This window comes from Xylaria bambusicola, assembly GCF_022495145.1.
Source record: "Xylaria bambusicola strain CBS 139988 unplaced genomic scaffold F5B22scaffold_56, whole genome shotgun sequence".
NCBI lineage: Eukaryota > Fungi > Ascomycota > Sordariomycetes > Xylariales > Xylariaceae > Xylaria > Xylaria bambusicola.
In genome coordinates, this window is record NW_025953609.1 from 19,565 (window position 1) to 37,039 (window position 17,475).

General features: G+C 48.8%; 6 protein-coding genes and 1 non-coding gene across 7 annotated transcripts; 3 read left to right on the forward strand and 4 right to left on the reverse strand.

Moving 5' to 3' along the window:
* Positions 1 to 89: 89 nt before the first annotated feature.
* F5B22DRAFT_650605 (glycine hydroxymethyltransferase) lies at positions 90 to 1,728 on the reverse strand (the record flags this gene model as incomplete). The annotated part of the gene is made up of 4 exons (XM_047979339.1): positions 90 to 1,077; positions 1,139 to 1,503; positions 1,581 to 1,631; positions 1,693 to 1,728. The coding sequence occupies 4 exons, from the start codon at positions 1,726 to 1,728 to the stop codon at positions 90 to 92; spliced, it is 1,440 nt and encodes a 479-aa protein (XP_047826730.1).
* A 1,721-nt stretch (positions 1,729 to 3,449) lies between these two features.
* Positions 3,450 to 3,546, forward strand: F5B22DRAFT_t169. Its single transcript has one exon. It is a non-coding gene; the product is annotated as a tRNA-Glu (tRNA).
* A 2,852-nt stretch (positions 3,547 to 6,398) lies between these two features.
* Positions 6,399 to 8,274, reverse strand: F5B22DRAFT_623278 (uncharacterized protein). Its single transcript, XM_047976035.1, has 4 exons — positions 8,103 to 8,274; positions 7,474 to 8,033; positions 7,124 to 7,390; positions 6,399 to 7,000 (listed from the first exon to the last, which is right to left on the reverse strand). Exons 2-4 carry the CDS (start codon positions 7,541 to 7,543, stop codon positions 6,654 to 6,656), a joined length of 684 nt encoding a protein of 227 aa, XP_047826731.1. The 5' UTR covers positions 7,544 to 8,033; positions 8,103 to 8,274; the 3' UTR covers positions 6,399 to 6,653.
* A 745-nt stretch (positions 8,275 to 9,019) lies between these two features.
* F5B22DRAFT_444586 (programmed cell death protein 2) lies at positions 9,020 to 10,612 on the forward strand. The gene is made up of 2 exons (XM_047971900.1): positions 9,020 to 9,253; positions 9,342 to 10,612. The coding sequence occupies exons 1-2, from the start codon at positions 9,128 to 9,130 to the stop codon at positions 10,530 to 10,532; spliced, it is 1,317 nt and encodes a 438-aa protein (XP_047826732.1). The 5' UTR covers positions 9,020 to 9,127; the 3' UTR covers positions 10,533 to 10,612.
* A 434-nt stretch (positions 10,613 to 11,046) lies between these two features.
* Positions 11,047 to 13,408, forward strand: F5B22DRAFT_444552 (heterokaryon incompatibility protein-domain-containing protein). Its single transcript, XM_047971899.1, has one exon. The coding sequence runs from the start codon at positions 11,185 to 11,187 to the stop codon at positions 13,144 to 13,146; it is 1,962 nt and encodes a 653-aa protein (XP_047826733.1). The 5' UTR covers positions 11,047 to 11,184; the 3' UTR covers positions 13,147 to 13,408.
* F5B22DRAFT_444551 (COP9 signalosome) lies at positions 13,409 to 14,932 on the reverse strand. Its single transcript, XM_047971898.1, has 3 exons — positions 14,870 to 14,932; positions 14,505 to 14,809; positions 13,409 to 14,217 (listed from the first exon to the last, which is right to left on the reverse strand). Exons 2-3 carry the CDS (start codon positions 14,666 to 14,668, stop codon positions 13,671 to 13,673), a joined length of 711 nt encoding a protein of 236 aa, XP_047826734.1. The 5' UTR covers positions 14,669 to 14,809; positions 14,870 to 14,932; the 3' UTR covers positions 13,409 to 13,670.
* On the reverse strand, positions 14,923 to 17,360 carry F5B22DRAFT_444614 (BPG-independent). Its single transcript, XM_047971901.1, has 3 exons — positions 16,525 to 17,360; positions 15,349 to 16,477; positions 14,923 to 15,189 (listed from the first exon to the last, which is right to left on the reverse strand). The coding sequence occupies exons 1-3, from the start codon at positions 16,900 to 16,902 to the stop codon at positions 15,137 to 15,139; spliced, it is 1,560 nt and encodes a 519-aa protein (XP_047826735.1). The 5' UTR covers positions 16,903 to 17,360; the 3' UTR covers positions 14,923 to 15,136.
* Positions 17,361 to 17,475: the final 115 nt, after the last annotated feature.

A 17,475-nucleotide genomic window follows, 5' to 3' on the forward strand; every position in this document is an offset into this window, starting at 1 on the left:
GTTGAACCACGATGCAGTCCTTTCACGCCTTCCTTATCAAAACTGAGGGATTAAAAGGCTATTAGAAACAATTTAGGAAACAATTTCGCTTAGATACCAGCGTCAATTCTCCAGCCCTCGACAGGGAGAGGGAAGGTCAGACACCAGGAGGCAACCTCTTTCTTGAGATCATTGATCTTGGCGACTTCACCACTGGCCACCTTAACCCTGAAGTCCTTGAGCTTGTTGGCCTCCTTGGGAAGGCCGCCTTGGACCTCCTTGCAGACCTTGATGGCCTGGTCAATGTACTCGACAACACGCTCGAAGTCCTGCTCACCAAAGCCACGCGATGTCATGGCGGGGGTACCTATACGCAAACCGCAAGGGGTGAGGGCTGACTTGTCGCCTGGAATACTGTTCTTGTTGCAAGCGATGTTGAAGTTCTCGAGGACAGCCTCAACTCGGGCGCCATCCAAGGCGAAGGGGCGCAGGTCGAGGAGTACCATGTGTGAGTCGGTACCGCCAGACACCAATGTGTAACCAAGAGACTTGAACTTGTTCTCAAGAGCCTTGGCATTAGCGACAACCTTCTGCTGGTAGGCCTTGAACTCGGGAGTGGTGGCTTGCTTCAGGGCAACGGTGAGGGCAGTGATGGTGTGGTTGTGAGGGCCACCCTGGTGACCAGGGAAGACGGAGAAGTTGATCTTCTCTTCCAGATCATACTTGATCTCCTTTCCGGTCTTGTCGGTGCTGCGGACTCCCTTGCGGAAGAAGATCATGGCACCACGAGGACCACGGAGTGACTTGTGCGTTGTCGTGGTGACAACATCGGCGTAATGGAAGGGCGACTTGATGCACTCGGCAGCAATAAGGCCGGAAATGTGAGCCATATCCACGACAAGGTAAGCGCCAACGGAGTCAGCAATCTTACGCATGCGAGCATAGTCAATCTCACGGCAGTAAGCAGATGTACCGGCAACCAAGATTTTGGGGCGGAACAATTGAGCGTTTTCCTCAAGTCTGTCGTAGTCGATGATGCCAGTTTCGATGTTAACCCGGTATGGCATAGTCTGGAAGTAGGTAGAAACAGCAGAGATCCTATAATGAATGGAATTAGCACTAAGAATGAAATAATAGGCGACCATCGGTTGAATCTTACTTCTTAGCAGGGGTCTGGTAGCCGTGGCTCAAGTGACCACCGTGGGGGAGATCTAAGCCCATAAGCCGGCCTCCAGGGGGCATAAGAGCCTGGTATACCTGCAAGTTGGCAGGGCTACCGCTCAAGGCCTGGACATTGACGCCCCATTTCTCAGAGTCGAGATGGAAAGCCTCGAGAGCGCGCTTCTGGCAGAGAAGCTCAATGGCATCAATGTGCTCATTACCACCGTAGTAGCGCGCACCGGGTTGACCCTCAGAATACTTGTTGGACATGGGAGATCCTAGAGCATCGAAGACGGCACGGGATGTGACATTCTCGGAGGCGATGAGGATAATTGACTCTCTCTGGCGCTGGATCTCTTTGTTCTACATCGACTGTCAGCTGGCTGGCTGGGTGTTGAGATGATAAATCCGCGCGAACGGATAGGGCAATTGACACATACCATGATCTCAGCAACCTCGGGGTCGGAGTCCACGAGGGACTTCTCGAGCATCTACGTATTTGTCAGTACCAATTGGTCTGCGAGACTTGGAATCCAGTCTATCCGAACTTACATCTCGGTGCTCCTGGGAAAGAGCGTAAGCAGCCATGGCGATGATTGTAGACAAAGGGTATCGAGAAAGAAAAGATTGTGCAGAGCAACACAAGCCGGAATGAAGACTGTCTATGGTGGTACCACACAGGAAATGAATGGAAGTCGGGATAGGGCTTGTGAGAAGTATTTGAAGAGGAGGATGAGAGTGAGGAGGTCGCAAGAAAGAGGCGAGAAAAAAGAAGAAATGGTGGGGTTGGCTCTGACCTCTGCGCCGATGGCGGGATGGAGGGGGGGGAGGAGGTAGGAGGGATAGCGGGATGTCGGTATAGTGGGTTGCGCCGAGTCTCTGGACAAAAGAGGCGGGGCGGCTAGTGATGTAGTAAGCTATTTCTGGCTAGACCTGCCACTGGGATGCCAGTGAATGCCACTGAATTGCCTGCCAAAAACACCCGAGACACCCTGCTGAAGCCTGCTACGACCCCGCTCAGCACCCGCTAGGTCTCCGCTGGGCCCTGTCTGGCCCTAGGTACTAGGGAACTTATCTGCACGGCCGGGATGTCCTGGATCGGGATGGGTGGGCTCAGAATGAGCTGTTCGCAGCTGAGTCGAGTAATGAGCCAGCTTGACTCTCTGGACTCTGTTGCGTGCCTGTCGAGCCTGCATTCCCCGTGATTCATGATTCATTTGATCCATGTGCCCTCTACCTATCAGATATCATAGATTGCCCACTTTAACTAGAAGAATTTAGGAAGTCGATCTACAGTAGCCGTTCATGGCACGGCAGCAAATACCGTGTTCCGTGTTCGCGGCCAACGTCGCTTACTTACTAGCTGTAGACTGATGACCTGGACGAGCTCTGATGTTGCAGGATCCTTTTTAACGTCGACTGGTCGACTGCTTACTATTTATTATATATCCACAGCCACGAGGAGCTTAACCTTGGTGCTAAGCTCATTGAAGACATGGGAAATCTCTTATATGTGAAGTGAGGTCGCAATTCATACTGATTCTCGGGCATGGAACAGTCCTTGAGATGCTCGGATTATCAAACCGACGTTATCTCTTTTCTGAACCACCCAAGACCGATTTAAACAAATCAGATAATGATGACCAAAAAGATCGAATCACAATACTTTCTAAAGATGCAAAACATACCGAACGATTCCCGATCATGATACAAGCATGCATGGAGATTTAGGTAATACATTCCAAGTCCACATCACAGTTTGCGATACATAGTGCCATTGGCTGTAAGGAGTGGTCACCGGCCATCAACTCCGTGTGTATGCCGTTGCTCCTAGGCCAAGTCTCAAGTAACACATGATCAAGGTATTTTAAGGGGTCTGTTGAGAAACCATCCTCTTAGAATACAAGTCCAAGTCTGTCTATGCTTTTTGACATGCCTTCTTGTTAATAGAGCAGTGGTGTGTTAGCCAATATGTTAAGTAGCTACCGCACATGACATGTGGACTAGGATCTAACCTGAACTACGTACTTGAATAAAATATAGCAACAACCAAGCTAGATGAAGAGCCACATTCTAATATAAGGACCTATGTTATAGGTGGCAAGTACTGTAAGGGTAGTACAATGCAAGAAATAGTATCATCTTGCATTTCAGGAAGAGAATCTCCTTGCCGCAAGGGATGCAAGAACATCGTATTACACTCCTGCGATTAAGTATAAGCCAGTGCATGCATGCCACCAAAGTAAATAGACCTATATATAATGGCAATTAAAAACCTGAGAAATCATCTTTACATCGCCCAGTCGAAGTCCGAATTGGTGTAGTGGCTAACATTTGACGCTCTCATATTCCCTCTTTGGAGTCAACAGTACCGTCAAGCCCGGGGTTCGATTCCCCGATTCGGAGTACTTTTTTTCATTTTTGCCCCTTTTCCCTCCTTTTAATCTTGGGTTTTAGCCCAACCCAAAATTATTTCAGTTTCTTCTTCATTCGGTGACTTAGTGATATATATATGTATTATTATATGGTGTACAAATTAGTATGTTCCCTTGCGATAAGCGAGCGTCTGTGGTCTATTGTGTTGGTGCTATGTCACACTTGCAATGTCATATCCCTATGCCTTCCTTCCACTTTGCAGTGTTATATGACTACCAGCCTATGTCATTGATAGAGCGGAACAAGGCAATAACTTTACCGGACCATACATGGGGTGCTGGCGTGCAGAATTAAGAGAAAGACGGAGTAGGCTGTTGTGTATCTTGTACAGAATGAATCAGCGAGCTATGAGATTTGTACAATCTGGTCTACGATGTAACTCATAGAGCAGGTTATGGCGCTTTAGCTAGCACTATGCAAGTTTCGCGAAGCTGGAAAGCAAGAGCATGAGATCGAAGACGCTTCATATTGCCACTTGCGATGTAAGGTGCCAGGCCGGGAGCTCTAGTTCCGGCCAGTCGAGGAGGACTCTCAACAACCCGTGTAGCTTCACCTAGCAGCCCTTACATACCAGGCCGCTGTTCACAAGCATCCCTTTGGTGTGACCATGTTGGATATTCTAGATATAAAGACGAGTACTCTGTGCCTCTTCCAGGACTCTTGGATATCAAAACACCAACTCAGCCTTCTACTTCAGTTCCCAAGAACCCACCACGCTATACACGCTTCACATATCATATCAACGGCTATCCCGTTGCAATACTTTATTCACACTGAACCACTGCCAACTACACTCACTAGGAGATCGATACACTACTACAATGTGCAATTACCTCCAGTTCATGGTTTTCAACACAACCACCCAGACGTGGGAGAATTACGGCGGACGCATGCGCGAGACCTGTCCACAAGCGACCAATGGCTTCAGCTCCTGTCGGAGAATGAGGCCCATGAGATACAGACGAATTGGAACCGGACCCCCTTATAACGAAGCCTCGGAAAAACAAGGGAGTTCGGCATAAGCAACGGACAACTAGAGCGAGCATGTTATCGGTCTGGATAGCTTGTCTTACGATGGGCATCAGAGGGAAGAGTTCAGTTTACGACGTAACAACCAGATGGTGAAAGGTCCAAGATTGCGTGATATCGCGCTTGAATCAGTGTAGCATTAGAAAGTCCATGTTTCTTTACCTCTTTAGATTCTACCTCCTCTTGTTTATGTGATGAGTCCTCGCTGAGGTATCTGGTCAAGGTTCTCTGACAACTTCTCTCTACTTCACGTGAATGAAAACATGATTGTGTCGTATATTCAGTTTCAAATTGTCTCCGAGACAACACTTCCTATCACCAGGAGCCTTGTGATATTCCTTTGTAATACCAGGGAGATACTGTTATCGAAGGTTTGATCGTGGAAATAGGGAGAAGGGTCACGAGTGCACCATTTTTGGCCGGAATCACTGTAGTGTAAGACATACGCAGCTCTGTATTAAGGCAAGGCGCCGTAGCCTCTGCAACTCCAGTCACAGGTAGTATATCCTCAGAGCGAGGGAATATCTTGTAACGGTCTACCACAAGACGAAATGGATCTATGAAGCGAGCGTTACTGAGCAACTTTTCTTAGCTGGTCAGTTAGGCAGCTGTTACGTTAGCGTAATAGGGGGGACGGCTTCACGCCTTGCTTTATGTGTGTGACTACACATATGTCTCCAGAAGCGAGGTGACGTATGCTGTGGTTTGATCTCGGCTGTTGAGGGTTCACCGAGAGCCCCTTTATTACCCCTAGCAAGTGCTATCATAGCCAACAAGGATGTATTAATTGTCTTTTTCTTAATCAGAGAAGGAAGTCTACGATCAGGCATGTCCCTGACGTATGTAACATAGACAAAGGGGTAGAAGAGATGTAGAGTATGAGGTAATTATACTGGTAATCACTGATGCATGGTGCGACTTATGACCAAAGCTACCGGTCTTAATCTGTATCAAGCGCGCTCCAGAGGAAGCTTTCCAGGGAAGGCGGCCTGGTGACGATACGTAGTCTAGTCGTCTCCAGTGAGCCAACCCGGTTACAACAAGTTGCACGGTACGACTTGTGTATGTAGTTCTCCCTTTGTACAAGCGGATAAGTTCGCTAACATGAAACTCGAAGTGCACATGTGCTTAGGCTGCAGGGCTAGGACCGGCTACGTTCATTGATAATTATGACAAAGATTACTTAGATACTAGCAGAGTCTGTTCTCTAACCTCGTGAATGGATGACTCTTCCTGGGTATGATAACGCGGCTTAAGCCTTGCCTCTTAGCAGAGGCATCTTGTCACGTGTATTTACCACACCAAGATACAGTGTGTGGTGTACCTTAGCCCTGTCATCGCTTGCACTCAATGCATCTAAGCCCTTATTGTGTACGTACCTAGTTACTTAGCCCACAACCTGCACCAAGACCATCAAACAATATTATAGCCACAATAGGCCATAAGCCAACAAACATCACGTTGAATTGTAGTCCCATCCCATTTCGGAAGACAACTTCAAAGGTTCGAACTAGACTCGGGATCTTTGAAAGTATGCAGTAGTAGAGAGAAATGTCATGCATGATGGGACTTCCTTGTGGTAACATATGGCTTCTATCAAACGACGCCCGAAGATCACCAGGCCTATCCTGAGTAAGGGCCGATTCAGTTCATATGAAGCAGTCTGGTACAGGACCGAGGCTTTCAATACAGCCACTTCATCTTGTGCGACTTCGCGTAGGCTTTCTGCCTTGGCCGGTTTTAGGTTCAACAATATTCCCCACGGAGTCGCGGCATATATCAATACAAGACAGTCATATACACGCTGCCAGGTTCATACAAATTTGCTGTTGCATAAATTCCCTCTTGTCAGCTAGGCTGCCGAATTGGTATTCACATAGCTCGATTGATATCTAGGTATGAAAGGAACAGACGTGAGTGAGACTAGATATTATATTGTGCTAGATTTTTCGGTTCGTCTAGAGTATCCCCATACCGAATTCCGAAAACACCTAGCGGTTTTCTTCCTAGTCCACGGTTTAACTACGCCATCATTTATTCATTTACCCTCATAGTGTCGAGGGCCCTTCCCCTCCTCGCCCTGATTCCTCCGTCGAGTGGGTGACAGGAAAGATGTTGACAGATAGGACCTGGTCAAGAAGACTACGGCCATCATCGTCAAAGCCATCTTTGGTATTGTCCCAATTGAGAAGGGCAGGGTCAATCAGACCGTATCCCTCGTAGTTGTTGTGTCTGTCCTCGGCGTTGTGGTCGTTCCCAGCTGGCTGACCGCTTTCTTTGTGGATTTCTTCGTGATGTTCCCCGTGACTATCCTCCTCGGTGTCTGAGGTACCTCTCTTGCGGCCATCCTTTTTGGTGACCTTGCCCTTTCCCTTTCCTTTATCAGATAGAGCAACTGCAGTTTCCTTGGATCAGCCACAAGTACATTCCAATAGATTGACACAAGTATTGTAAGCAGCATTATGCTTGCTACAAAGACTGTTTTGAGAAGACGGAAACGATATCCAAGATTACTTACCGCCATAACGAATCTTGAGAGGATCCGAAGATCCCCTGAATCCATGATATCTTCTTACGTGCGCTAGAATTGCTCCGAATGTACTGCATTCAGCGCCGCATCCATCTTCAAAACAGGCGTATTGACCTTCAGCCATCTGGCGCTTGTACGGTCCTTCGGCATGGAATTTGCTGTTGTGTGAAGTGATGCTATGATTTGTCCCAGCCATCTCACGATTACAAGGTCTGCCATTCTCGCGTCGTTGGCATATATATTTGCCATCAAGGTCTAATTTGCTAGTATATCAGTATTACTCCGGCTCTGCCCGGCCCAAAGGGGTGGCAGCAATGAGGAGATGTAAATATACTTACAGAATACGCCGTTAGGAGTTTCGCGCAATACGCCACTCGTATTTTTGTGTCCCTTCTTGGTTGGTGCCATCTTTGCTAGTGAGAAGGCTTGTCTGGGCTGCTGGCTGGCTGTCGCCTCGTTGTCAAATGAATCTGGTGAAGGAATACTTGATTGAGTGGTTTGTCGTGCGTATACCAAGCCTCCGAGGATAGCGGAATTCTAGCAGGGGAGTAAAGCGTCCTAGAAGTATTGTGGGAGAAGTGTGTGTGCCCTGAGAAACACCCAGACAATACAGCTAGCGAAACATGCCGTTCAGCCACACTATGCACCCCTACACCACCGCGACAACAACGACAAACAACGACAAACAATCACCCAAGCGACTCATTTTGGCCCAAAGCCCACTTTAGTGGTTGTTTGCCCACCAAGGCCAAGATGGACCAGCCACTGGAGGTACCTCTCAGATCAGGTAGGAATACCTGCACTGTAGAGACCCTAAATTCTAAAAGACTGGACAGCATCCTGAAGATGATTTGAAGACAGGTTGGCCGAGATGAAGCATATCAAATGCAGTTTGCACCTAAACCTTTTGGGTCAGCTGACACTCAGCAACACTAGAATTTGAGGAGCTCTGTGGGCTTTTATCTACCTTTTAGCAATGGATAAGGAACGCCGATTCCATCAGGGTTTATACTGGCAAGTCACCAAGCACACAAGCAGTGTGCTGGTGACCCTGCACATCCTGAGGTTTCTTTGGCTGGAAGGGTTGGAGTTGACGTTGAGTCACAAAGCTGTGATTGAAGAAAAGAGAAATGTGGAAGAAGAAAAAGGTGTGGAGTGTTTGGATCTGGGGAAAAGAAGATCTTAGCACCTCTAGCGTGGTTTTCGGAGATACTCAAAAACCGATACATTCCGATATATCCGATAGTGATGGGCACAGATCATGGCTTCAATAACTAACATAGCCACAACTTAAGGGCCACCGAACGGACTATTAAGGGTATCTAGAAGCTCCGATTTACAACTTCAACTAAGCGCCACCTTATAATATTAAGTTTACACTAGAGAACTTCTCTTAGTTTTGGGAAACTGGTTTGGATGCTTGACTAAGTACTATCAAGAGTAGTCATAGAAGAAACAAAGTACTATGGTCTTGGAAATATTATAGCTACGAAGTAACAGCTATCCGGAAATATTATATGTTTCACGGAGAGTTCTCAGTCAATAAGCTATACCAGACCATATATCTAGCCCACTATACTCGGCTGTCTCATAATTCTGAATTGGTAGAGGACATATATAATCTCAGCGTTCAAAGACCGCAAAAGGATATGAAAAACGGGCATTTAGGCCATGGCTATCTGGGATTCATGATTCCAAACTTCAATCTCTGAAATTGAGAGCATATCACCAACTACTTAGTAGTACTCAAATACTTTACACCCTAGGTAAGGATTAATATGACAAGAGAGGCCGAGGGGAGGATTTGGCGCACGGGCCCAATGCACGACCTCTGATAAGCTTGCCCCTCCATTGCCCCTCCAACAGGACATGGGACAGGTAACTTACCCCTCCAAACCCGATAAGAAAAAAAAAAAAAGTTGCGACAAGCCTGAGAAATATCGTCGATAACTAAGGTTATTACAGTTTTGATACAAGCGCAAAGATAAGATCATGGCAAATTACGACAGCGACTCATCAGCGGGCGAGGAGGAAGAATTCACAGAGACCAATGTGCTCCTAGGGTACGCCTCACAAGACCCCGGCGACGATTCCATAAGTCGCCTGGGAGGACGACCTGTAAGCCATATTTACCCCTCCATACTACCTCAAAAAGTAAAACAGAGACAAGGTCATGTTCTAGGGACTCACTTACAACTTTCTACAGGAATGGCTTGACGCAGAAACGCCGCCCTCAGCAGCCCTAGCAAAATGCAATATATGCAAAAACCTCATGGTCCTCCTCCTCCAACTAAATGCTGAGTTACCAGATCGATTCCCCGGCCACGAGCGTCGCCTCTACGTCTTTGCTTGCCAGAAGAAGAGCTGTCGGCGGAGAGATGGAAGTATACGCGCTCTGAGGACTTTGCGGGTCGCGCCAGGGAGTAAGGTCACCTCGCTGAATAGCGAGAAGAAGAAGAAAGAGGAGAAGCCGAAGCCGAAAGAGGAACCAAAGCCACCTACGAAGCTAGGCGAAACTCTCTTCGGTGCAAAGACCCTGGGAGGCGCAACGGGAGCAAACCCCTTCGCGACGTCTACTTCCAGCACACCAGCACCAAGTAATCCATTCGCGAGCCCCAGCAATCCATTCAGCACGCCTCAACCCGCTGCGGAAGTCCCCAAAGTTGTCGAGCCAGAGCCAGATACGAAAACAGATAAAGAGGCAGAAGCACTACCCAAAACCTTCGCTGAGACCCTATCTCTCAATAACCCACAAGCCAACGTCCCACAACCTCCCACCGAGCCCTGGCCTCTAGAGTCTTTGCAGCCGAAACCGTATCCAATCTCCTACCTGTCCGAAGCCGAATACGAAACGCTCGATCCGACACCGCCCCCAGTCCCACAAGCCACAATGAAAATGGACGTCGACGATAATTCCGGCTCGGGGGGCGGCAAAGAAGACAAGGAAGTATTCGAGTCGACCATGGACGCCGCGTTCCAGCGCTTCGCGGATAGACTGGCGCAAAACCCCGAGCAGTCGATTCGCTACGAATTCGGCGGTATGCCCCTATTATACTCGAAGACAGATGCCGTGGGGAAGGCGCTTGCGGCATCGCAACCTGATGGAGTGGGTGTTACAGTGACTTCGGGCGGCGGAGTCAAGGGGATGCCTCGTTGCCCGAACTGTGGTGGTCCGCGCACATTCGAGGTCCAGCTCTGCCCGCACGCCATCACCGAACTTGAGGCCGAGGAGCTGTCCCTCGAAGGTATGGATTGGGGAACTATCATTGTGGGGGTGTGCGAGCGGGATTGCCAGGCGCGAGGCGTCGACGAGGGCCAAGTCGGGTATCTAGAGGAGTGGGCGGGTGTTCAATGGGAAGAGATAGGTTCTGCTGCTCCGGGCGGTGGAAGGCGGTGATGAGAACAGGAGTATTCCGCGAGGAATTGGATAATTGCATCAGGAAAGCGCTCCGCGTCTAGAAGGCGATGTTTGGTTTCCATATTGATTGCAGTGATTCGCATGATAAACCACGTGCTCTTCATGGTCTCTAGCACCCTCACACATTAATATCTGAGAGATGGATACGCAGGCAGACTTGCCATATCGCGGTAAATGCAAATTGCTTTTAAAATGGATGCACATATACTACATCTCGGAGCTACACCCAGATGCACCCTCATGCAGAACGGTCCCGGCCACTGAGATTTCCGTTGCTGGAAAGATATGTTCGAAATCCTTCTTAATAGCACCCAGGGCGATTATAGTTGGATCAATCTCTAGTCGGCCAACATAGGAGGTATCCCGGTCCAAGTAGTCGGCATTCTATCAGCTATTCCAGCAAAGATACACCAATTCCTTTGTTTGAGGACGGTGAGAGATGGTGTGTTGCAGATGCTACCTTCGAAGTGTGGCTAAGTAATGATAAGGGAGCCTGAGAGCAACTCAGCCTGCCTCCTAATGAACGATCTCCCCATCTGGGTTTTGCAAGATGAACTTTCGTCTTGGAGACCTATAAATTGAATTGTGATATCTATGACCCTCTCTGCTGCTGCTGCTGACAACTCTAATAATGACAACTGGCCAAATCACCATAACAGGGCTGCCCGGAAGCGAAGTCGCAATAGGGAATAATGCGCTACTTCCCAGCCGAGATCACGAGCCCAGCTATGAATACTCAGCCTTATCGTACCCAGATTCCATTCGAGTTTTCGTGCTCGAACCATCGGCAGATGAAGAAGGCCATCTCGAAGGCAAAATAATCGAACATCGACTCTCCGACAGCTGCGCGGAGCTTGGCTATAATGCGCTGTCTTATGTCTGGGGCAAAGAAAAGGATACGCACTGGATACACGTCGAAGGCTGTCAGCTGCGCATAGGAAAGAATCTGGATTCAGCTCTTCGACAGCTCCGTCGGAAAGATCGCCCAATTAGACTATGGGTCGACGCGGTATGCATCGACCAGAAGACTGTCAATGAACGGAATCACCAAGTGCAGCAGATGAGAGCTATCTTCTTCTCTGCTCTGGAGACCATCATCTACCTTGGAGACTTGATGGGCGGAAACACCGAAAAGTCGGCATGGAATTTCCTCGAGAGGCGTGCCACATGGGCTATGAATCAAAATCGGGATGCAGATCTGGCTCTTCCAGCCGAGAGGGAAAAAATGATAGACTTCCGAGGAGAGATCTCTGATGTTGAAATCGAGGTCCTTGAGCGGCCTTGGTTTAGAAGACTATGGGTGTTTCAGGAAGTTGTGGTCTCGAAGGTCTTATCGATCCAATGCGGAGGTCGGAGAATTTCATGGGATGATTTCTGTAAAACCCTCCTTCTTTCGCCCAGGTGTGACGATCGATATGGCTTCAGTTTTGAGCTTTCCAAGAAGACTGAGATAGTACGGGATATGTTCCAGATCCGGTGCTTATATCAAGAGCTGCATGTTAGGGGCCATCTTCTACCCCCCTGGCGCTCACAGGTACAAGCACATCAGCAGAACTCACTCCACGTCCTGAATGTGCTCCAAACGGCCAGGACACTTGAGGCGTCGGACCCAAGAGACAAGATCTTCGGCCTCCTTGGTATTTGCAGTGGAATCGATTTGAATGATCAACGATTCGCTATCGATTATAACCAGGATCGCGAGACTCTTTACACAAGGTTTACAAGAAATATTATCAGTGCCACGAAAAGTTACAATGTGCTCAGTTATATCGATCATGACCTGGTCAAGTATGACGAATACGTTGGTCGTGAGGTGAATGTCCACAGTCTTCCTTCATGGGTACCAGACTGGGATCTAAGTAGATGGACTCGACACAATCAGCCTACTGTGTTGAGTACTTTGAAACCAGAAGAAGACCTAGAAAAGGTCAAAAGTCATTCGCCATCCAACGACATTTGTGAGTGGGATGACTCTGGCCAGATCCTTATAACTCCAGGGTCCGTGATTGGACGGGTAGACATTCTAACGGATGAAATTCAAATAAGGAGTGATGCCGAACTGGAGTTTCCGCAACTACGGGATTCGGAAATTCCAGACGAATTGAAACCGCACCGAGTTATGACGCTTTGGACCAACTATGTTGATCCTGAAGATGTCTTCCACAGATTCTTGGATGCGAAGAAATACTCCGAGAAGGGGACAGTTGAGCATCATCTTCTGGCGGGTGCTCGCAAGATGGTTTCCTGGAGGAACAATAACAATACAGACTCACTGTCGTTTGCGGCTATCGACAATGAATCCATTGTAGACGGCAGGCGCATTGCCGTGTACCAGCCTGCCGGAATACATAGTGCAAAGGGACTCGCAATAGTCCCGCGAAATACTAATCCGGAAGACTTGCTGGTAGATCTGCGAGGCGGGCGTGTACCGTTCACTATACGTATATCCGCCGAAAGCTATGACGCCGACGGCGATTACTTGAGCGATGCGTCCGATGATCCTGTACACTGTCGCTTGATCGGAGAGTCAGTAGTCAATCGTATGGCTGAAGACGCAACATCACCCCAAGAGAAGGTTTTCATGATTCACTAAGCAGTCGAAGTGCTGCAGGAAGAACAGGAATGGTAAGCTTGATGTTGTGGAAGAGGGGAGAGAATTAACATGGCGTCCACGGGCGAGGTGCGGAAGACATTAGCACTGCATCATCGCACCTTCCCGGACATATATGGAAAGACTGTAGGTGCCTGCCTCCTATGTATGCCCTTGCGTAGGTAGGTAAACGCTTACATAGAATAGAGTCTCTAGCGAAAGCATGTACACGAACATCTTCACACTTCAAGACGCGAAATTGACAAATCTAATCAGAGCGAATTGTTGCTTCTTGAGCATATTCTGTTCAGGATTTTGTTTACTTCATTTATTCATTTCAGTTTGCTCGTAACGGTACTCTTTGACCGGCATAGACCATGAGCCGCGCCAAAGCCTTCGAAAGTATCACGAGGATTCTTCGAGTTGTGCGCTGTAAGAGAATGCACCCCCAACGCCATGAACCGGATTCTTCATCCCTTTTTCGTGTAGATCCCAAACCATGTTCCGTCTCACCCCAGAAATTGAATTTACGCTGTTTCTTCCCAAGCCCGACGAATTACTCTTGAGAACATCTCGACGTTCACATCCTCGCGGACCTCGGACTTTTTGGCCTCGTTTTCAGGGTTCTTGGGGATCTTGACCAGCCCGCCATCGACAGTCCATCCTGCCGTCTCGGTGATGAACTTCTGTGCTGCGTCGCCGTCCATACCAAGCCATTGCTCTAGTATAGGGAGATCTATCTCACGGTAGGCGTGGCTAACGAGGGTAGCGATGCGTACGCGCACAAGCTCTTCAAATCCATCGACATCAGTTATGAGGTCGGCGTACAAGTCATCTGAGTCTAACGTGGCCCAAAAGCGGGCATACTTCGCGCCTTGCAGCTGGTCGTTGAGGAGACGCAGTTTTCCTACGGCCTCAGGGAGTTCCTCGTTCCGGGTATTTGCGGGAGCGAGGACAGATGGTGGAATGAGGTGAAGTGCGAGGGAGAATTGTGGTGAGGGAAAGCATGTCAATGCTTTGACGAGAACGTTTGTTATGACCTCATCTTTGACGCGATCTGGGTTGAGCTGGTATCTAATATGGTGGACGAACCAATGTCAGCTAGGTGTTTGCGCCTTAGATGAAGTAAAGACATGCGAAAGCATGAAGGAGACGACATAAGTTGGGTCAGATAGAGCTAATATCCATGACTTCAAAACAGCAGGGTTGATTAGACCCAGAGACTGCTCAGGTAATAGGAAACGTTTACACATGATCATCATTCCAACGGAGAGCGAAGAGGTCTCTAGGGAAGCCACCAAGAAATTCATAGGAAAGTTCCCCCGACAAAGGAAAAAGGACGATGGGGTGGCAAGACTTACAGCTTCAATAGTGTCCTATTCGCATTCGAGTCTGTATATCTGTTTTCGCACTGGTGGCGCACATAATCCTCTAGATTGGGTACTGCCTCGGGGTTGTACCGCTCTAGGCCATTGATGATGCTGTTAATTCCATCAGGGCGCTCCTGAGGGTCTTCGGAATCCATCTTGACGTGTGTGATCGCGAGGTTTCTTGACGATGGTCGGAAAAGATCAAAATTGCCGTGGTGCGGTGCACAGGTGGTGGGGCAGTTTGGGAGATTTCAGTCGCCTTGTGCGCGCTAAGCCCCCAAGGGTATAGTTAGGTGCTTGTATCCATCATATCAGCTCGCTTTATAAAGTACTGGATAGATGCATTTGGTACCCACCCATTAGACTCCACTCCCGTTCCATTGTCCAGCTTTGACCCTTTCCCCCTCAAGGGTAGGATTTCTCGACTGGTCCATTCCAACCAAGGTTACGTCGGCAATGGTGCGCTTGGAGTGCTCATAATTAGGCACCTGGATGGACAGCGGAGTAATATGTTTCTAGTAAGGATATCCTTTCATTTTGGTATCTCTAGGTTCTTGTGTAATCATCTATCTATCGCAAACTCCAAAGCGACCACTATTTAACAAGGGTGAGCCTCTATGCTTCTATGATTTAACCAAGAGAGACTGGCCAGTCATGTCCTCGGGTATTGGGAGTCCTATAGTACACTGGAGTCAGTAATTACTTTTTCAGACAAAATAGATGGGGATTTCTTTTATAGGATTTTTATATCTTCAAGACGTGCAGGTCACCCTCAAAGAACACTGCCACCACGAGTTGCTGCAATAGGAACAAAATGGATTCAGGGAAAACTCACCCATTGACGCAAGGATTGTGGGCGCGACATCACCGAGGACTCCCTCGTCAGTCTGCTTCAGCGACCAGCCGGCGGGCGCGTTGTCCATGATGAATGGGACTTTGTTGGTTGTGTGCGAAGTCTTAGGCTTGCCATCGGGGAACTTCATCTCCTCGGCATTGCCGTGGTCGGCAGTGATGAATAGAATATAGCCTTCCTTCCTGCAGGCCTCGCGGATCACGCCAATAGCCTTATCAGTAGCCTCACAGCCGACAATAGCAGCTTCATATACACCAGTGTGACCGACCATGTCAGGAGGAGCGAAGTTGTTCATGACAAAGGGGAACTCTTGCTCAGCAAGTCGCTTGGCAACCTGCTTTCCGACACCAGCAGCAGACATCTCAGGGGCTTTGTCGTATGTGGGAACGCTCCTGTTGGAAGGCACGAGATCTTGGGACTCATCTCGCTCTTCTAGCGCGAATACCTTCTCGACACCACCGTTGAAGAAAAAGGTGACGTGGGCGTACTTCTCCGTCTCGGCGATATGAACTTGCTTGACTTCTTGCTTACCAAGCCACTCGGCAAGCACGTTACCCATGCGCTGGGGCTCGAATGCAATTTCAAAGGGATAGTCCACCTTGTACTGGGTCATCGTGACCAGGTGGATCTTAGGGTAGGGGAAGTCGGGTCGGGGAGAGCGGTCGACATCTCCTAGCAGCTGGGTGATCTGCCTGACACGGTCGGACCGATAGTTGAAGAAGAAAACTTCATCGCCATCCTTGATACGAGCCTCATCGCCACCAACAATTATAGGCTTAAGGAACTCATCATTCTCGCCCTTTTCGTAGCGCTCCCGAACGGTCTTGACGGGATCTGAGCTTGCTTCTCCCTCACCCAGCACCATGCCCTTCAAGGCGATTTCAATGCGCTCCCATCGCTTATCTCGGTCCATAGCGTAGTAACGGCCAACAACAGTGGCGATCTGTCCGACGCCAATTTCTTGGAGCTTCTGAACCAGCTCCTCCATATAACCTGCGCCGGACTTGGGGTCGGTGTCGCGACCGTCGCCAAAGAAGTGGATGAATACCTTGGGGACGCCAGCGGCCTTGGCTGCTTCGAGTAGGGCATACAGATGGGTTTGTTTTGCGTGCTGATGTTCGTTAGCAACAGCCTCGGTCAGTATAGACTGGTACATACAACACCGCCATGGGAGACAAGTCCGCACAGGTGTAAGCGGCCATTGCCGTTCTTGGCATTTTGTAGGACTTTGCTGATAACCTCATTCTTGCTTAACTCGTCCTTCTTGATAGTCTGGTCAATGCGGACGACATCTTGCCAAACGACACGACCAGCACCGATGTTCAAGTGGCCGACTTCCGAGTTGCCCATCAGGCCCTCTGGGAGACCGACGGCAAGCGACGAGGCCTCTAGGGGGACAAAACCTGTAGCGCTCTTGGACAGTTCGTCCATGACGGGCGTGTTGGCATTAGTGATGGCATCGCCATGGCTGTCTTTGGTGGGGATTCCCCAGCCGTCAATGACAATAAGACACGCTTTATGGGATGGAGTAGGCATTCCAACTCTATTCAAACTTTAAATCTAGGAGGTAATTGGTAAGAAAAACTCGAGGGTAAAATGCTGAGGGAATGCGTGATTTTAGGCCCAGGAGGTTCAAGTAAAAACAGCGTCCGACATTGTCGAGGTTTTGAACTGTGTAGGATGGTGGGGGATTTCTGACGGCCGTAGTACCTGGTACTCTTCCCGGTGGTACCGTGGCCTATCATACACTCACTCTCCGGCACGTTCTTGGAGGCTCAAGCGGGTTAAAATTATACGGAAATCACTCCTTATAGATGTGAGAAAGACGAATGAGGTGCTTGCTGGGATATCCAAAAGACCAGCCGTCATTTTGAAGGTTAAGAGTACAACACTACGTCTGATTAAGGTACTGCGATACACGAGTTACCCCTCCAAGTCCGACGGCCATAGCTATCTTTGGTGTGCTATTTGACGTCAGTGCGGCGGGGTTTCGTACCGCGACTCTGGCCGGAGACGCGTTGGCAGAGTCAATTGTTCCAGAGATCCAATTGTCGGATGTAAATTGCAAAATCTGAGGGAGTTACTGTGCCCTTTCAGAATATCACTTCA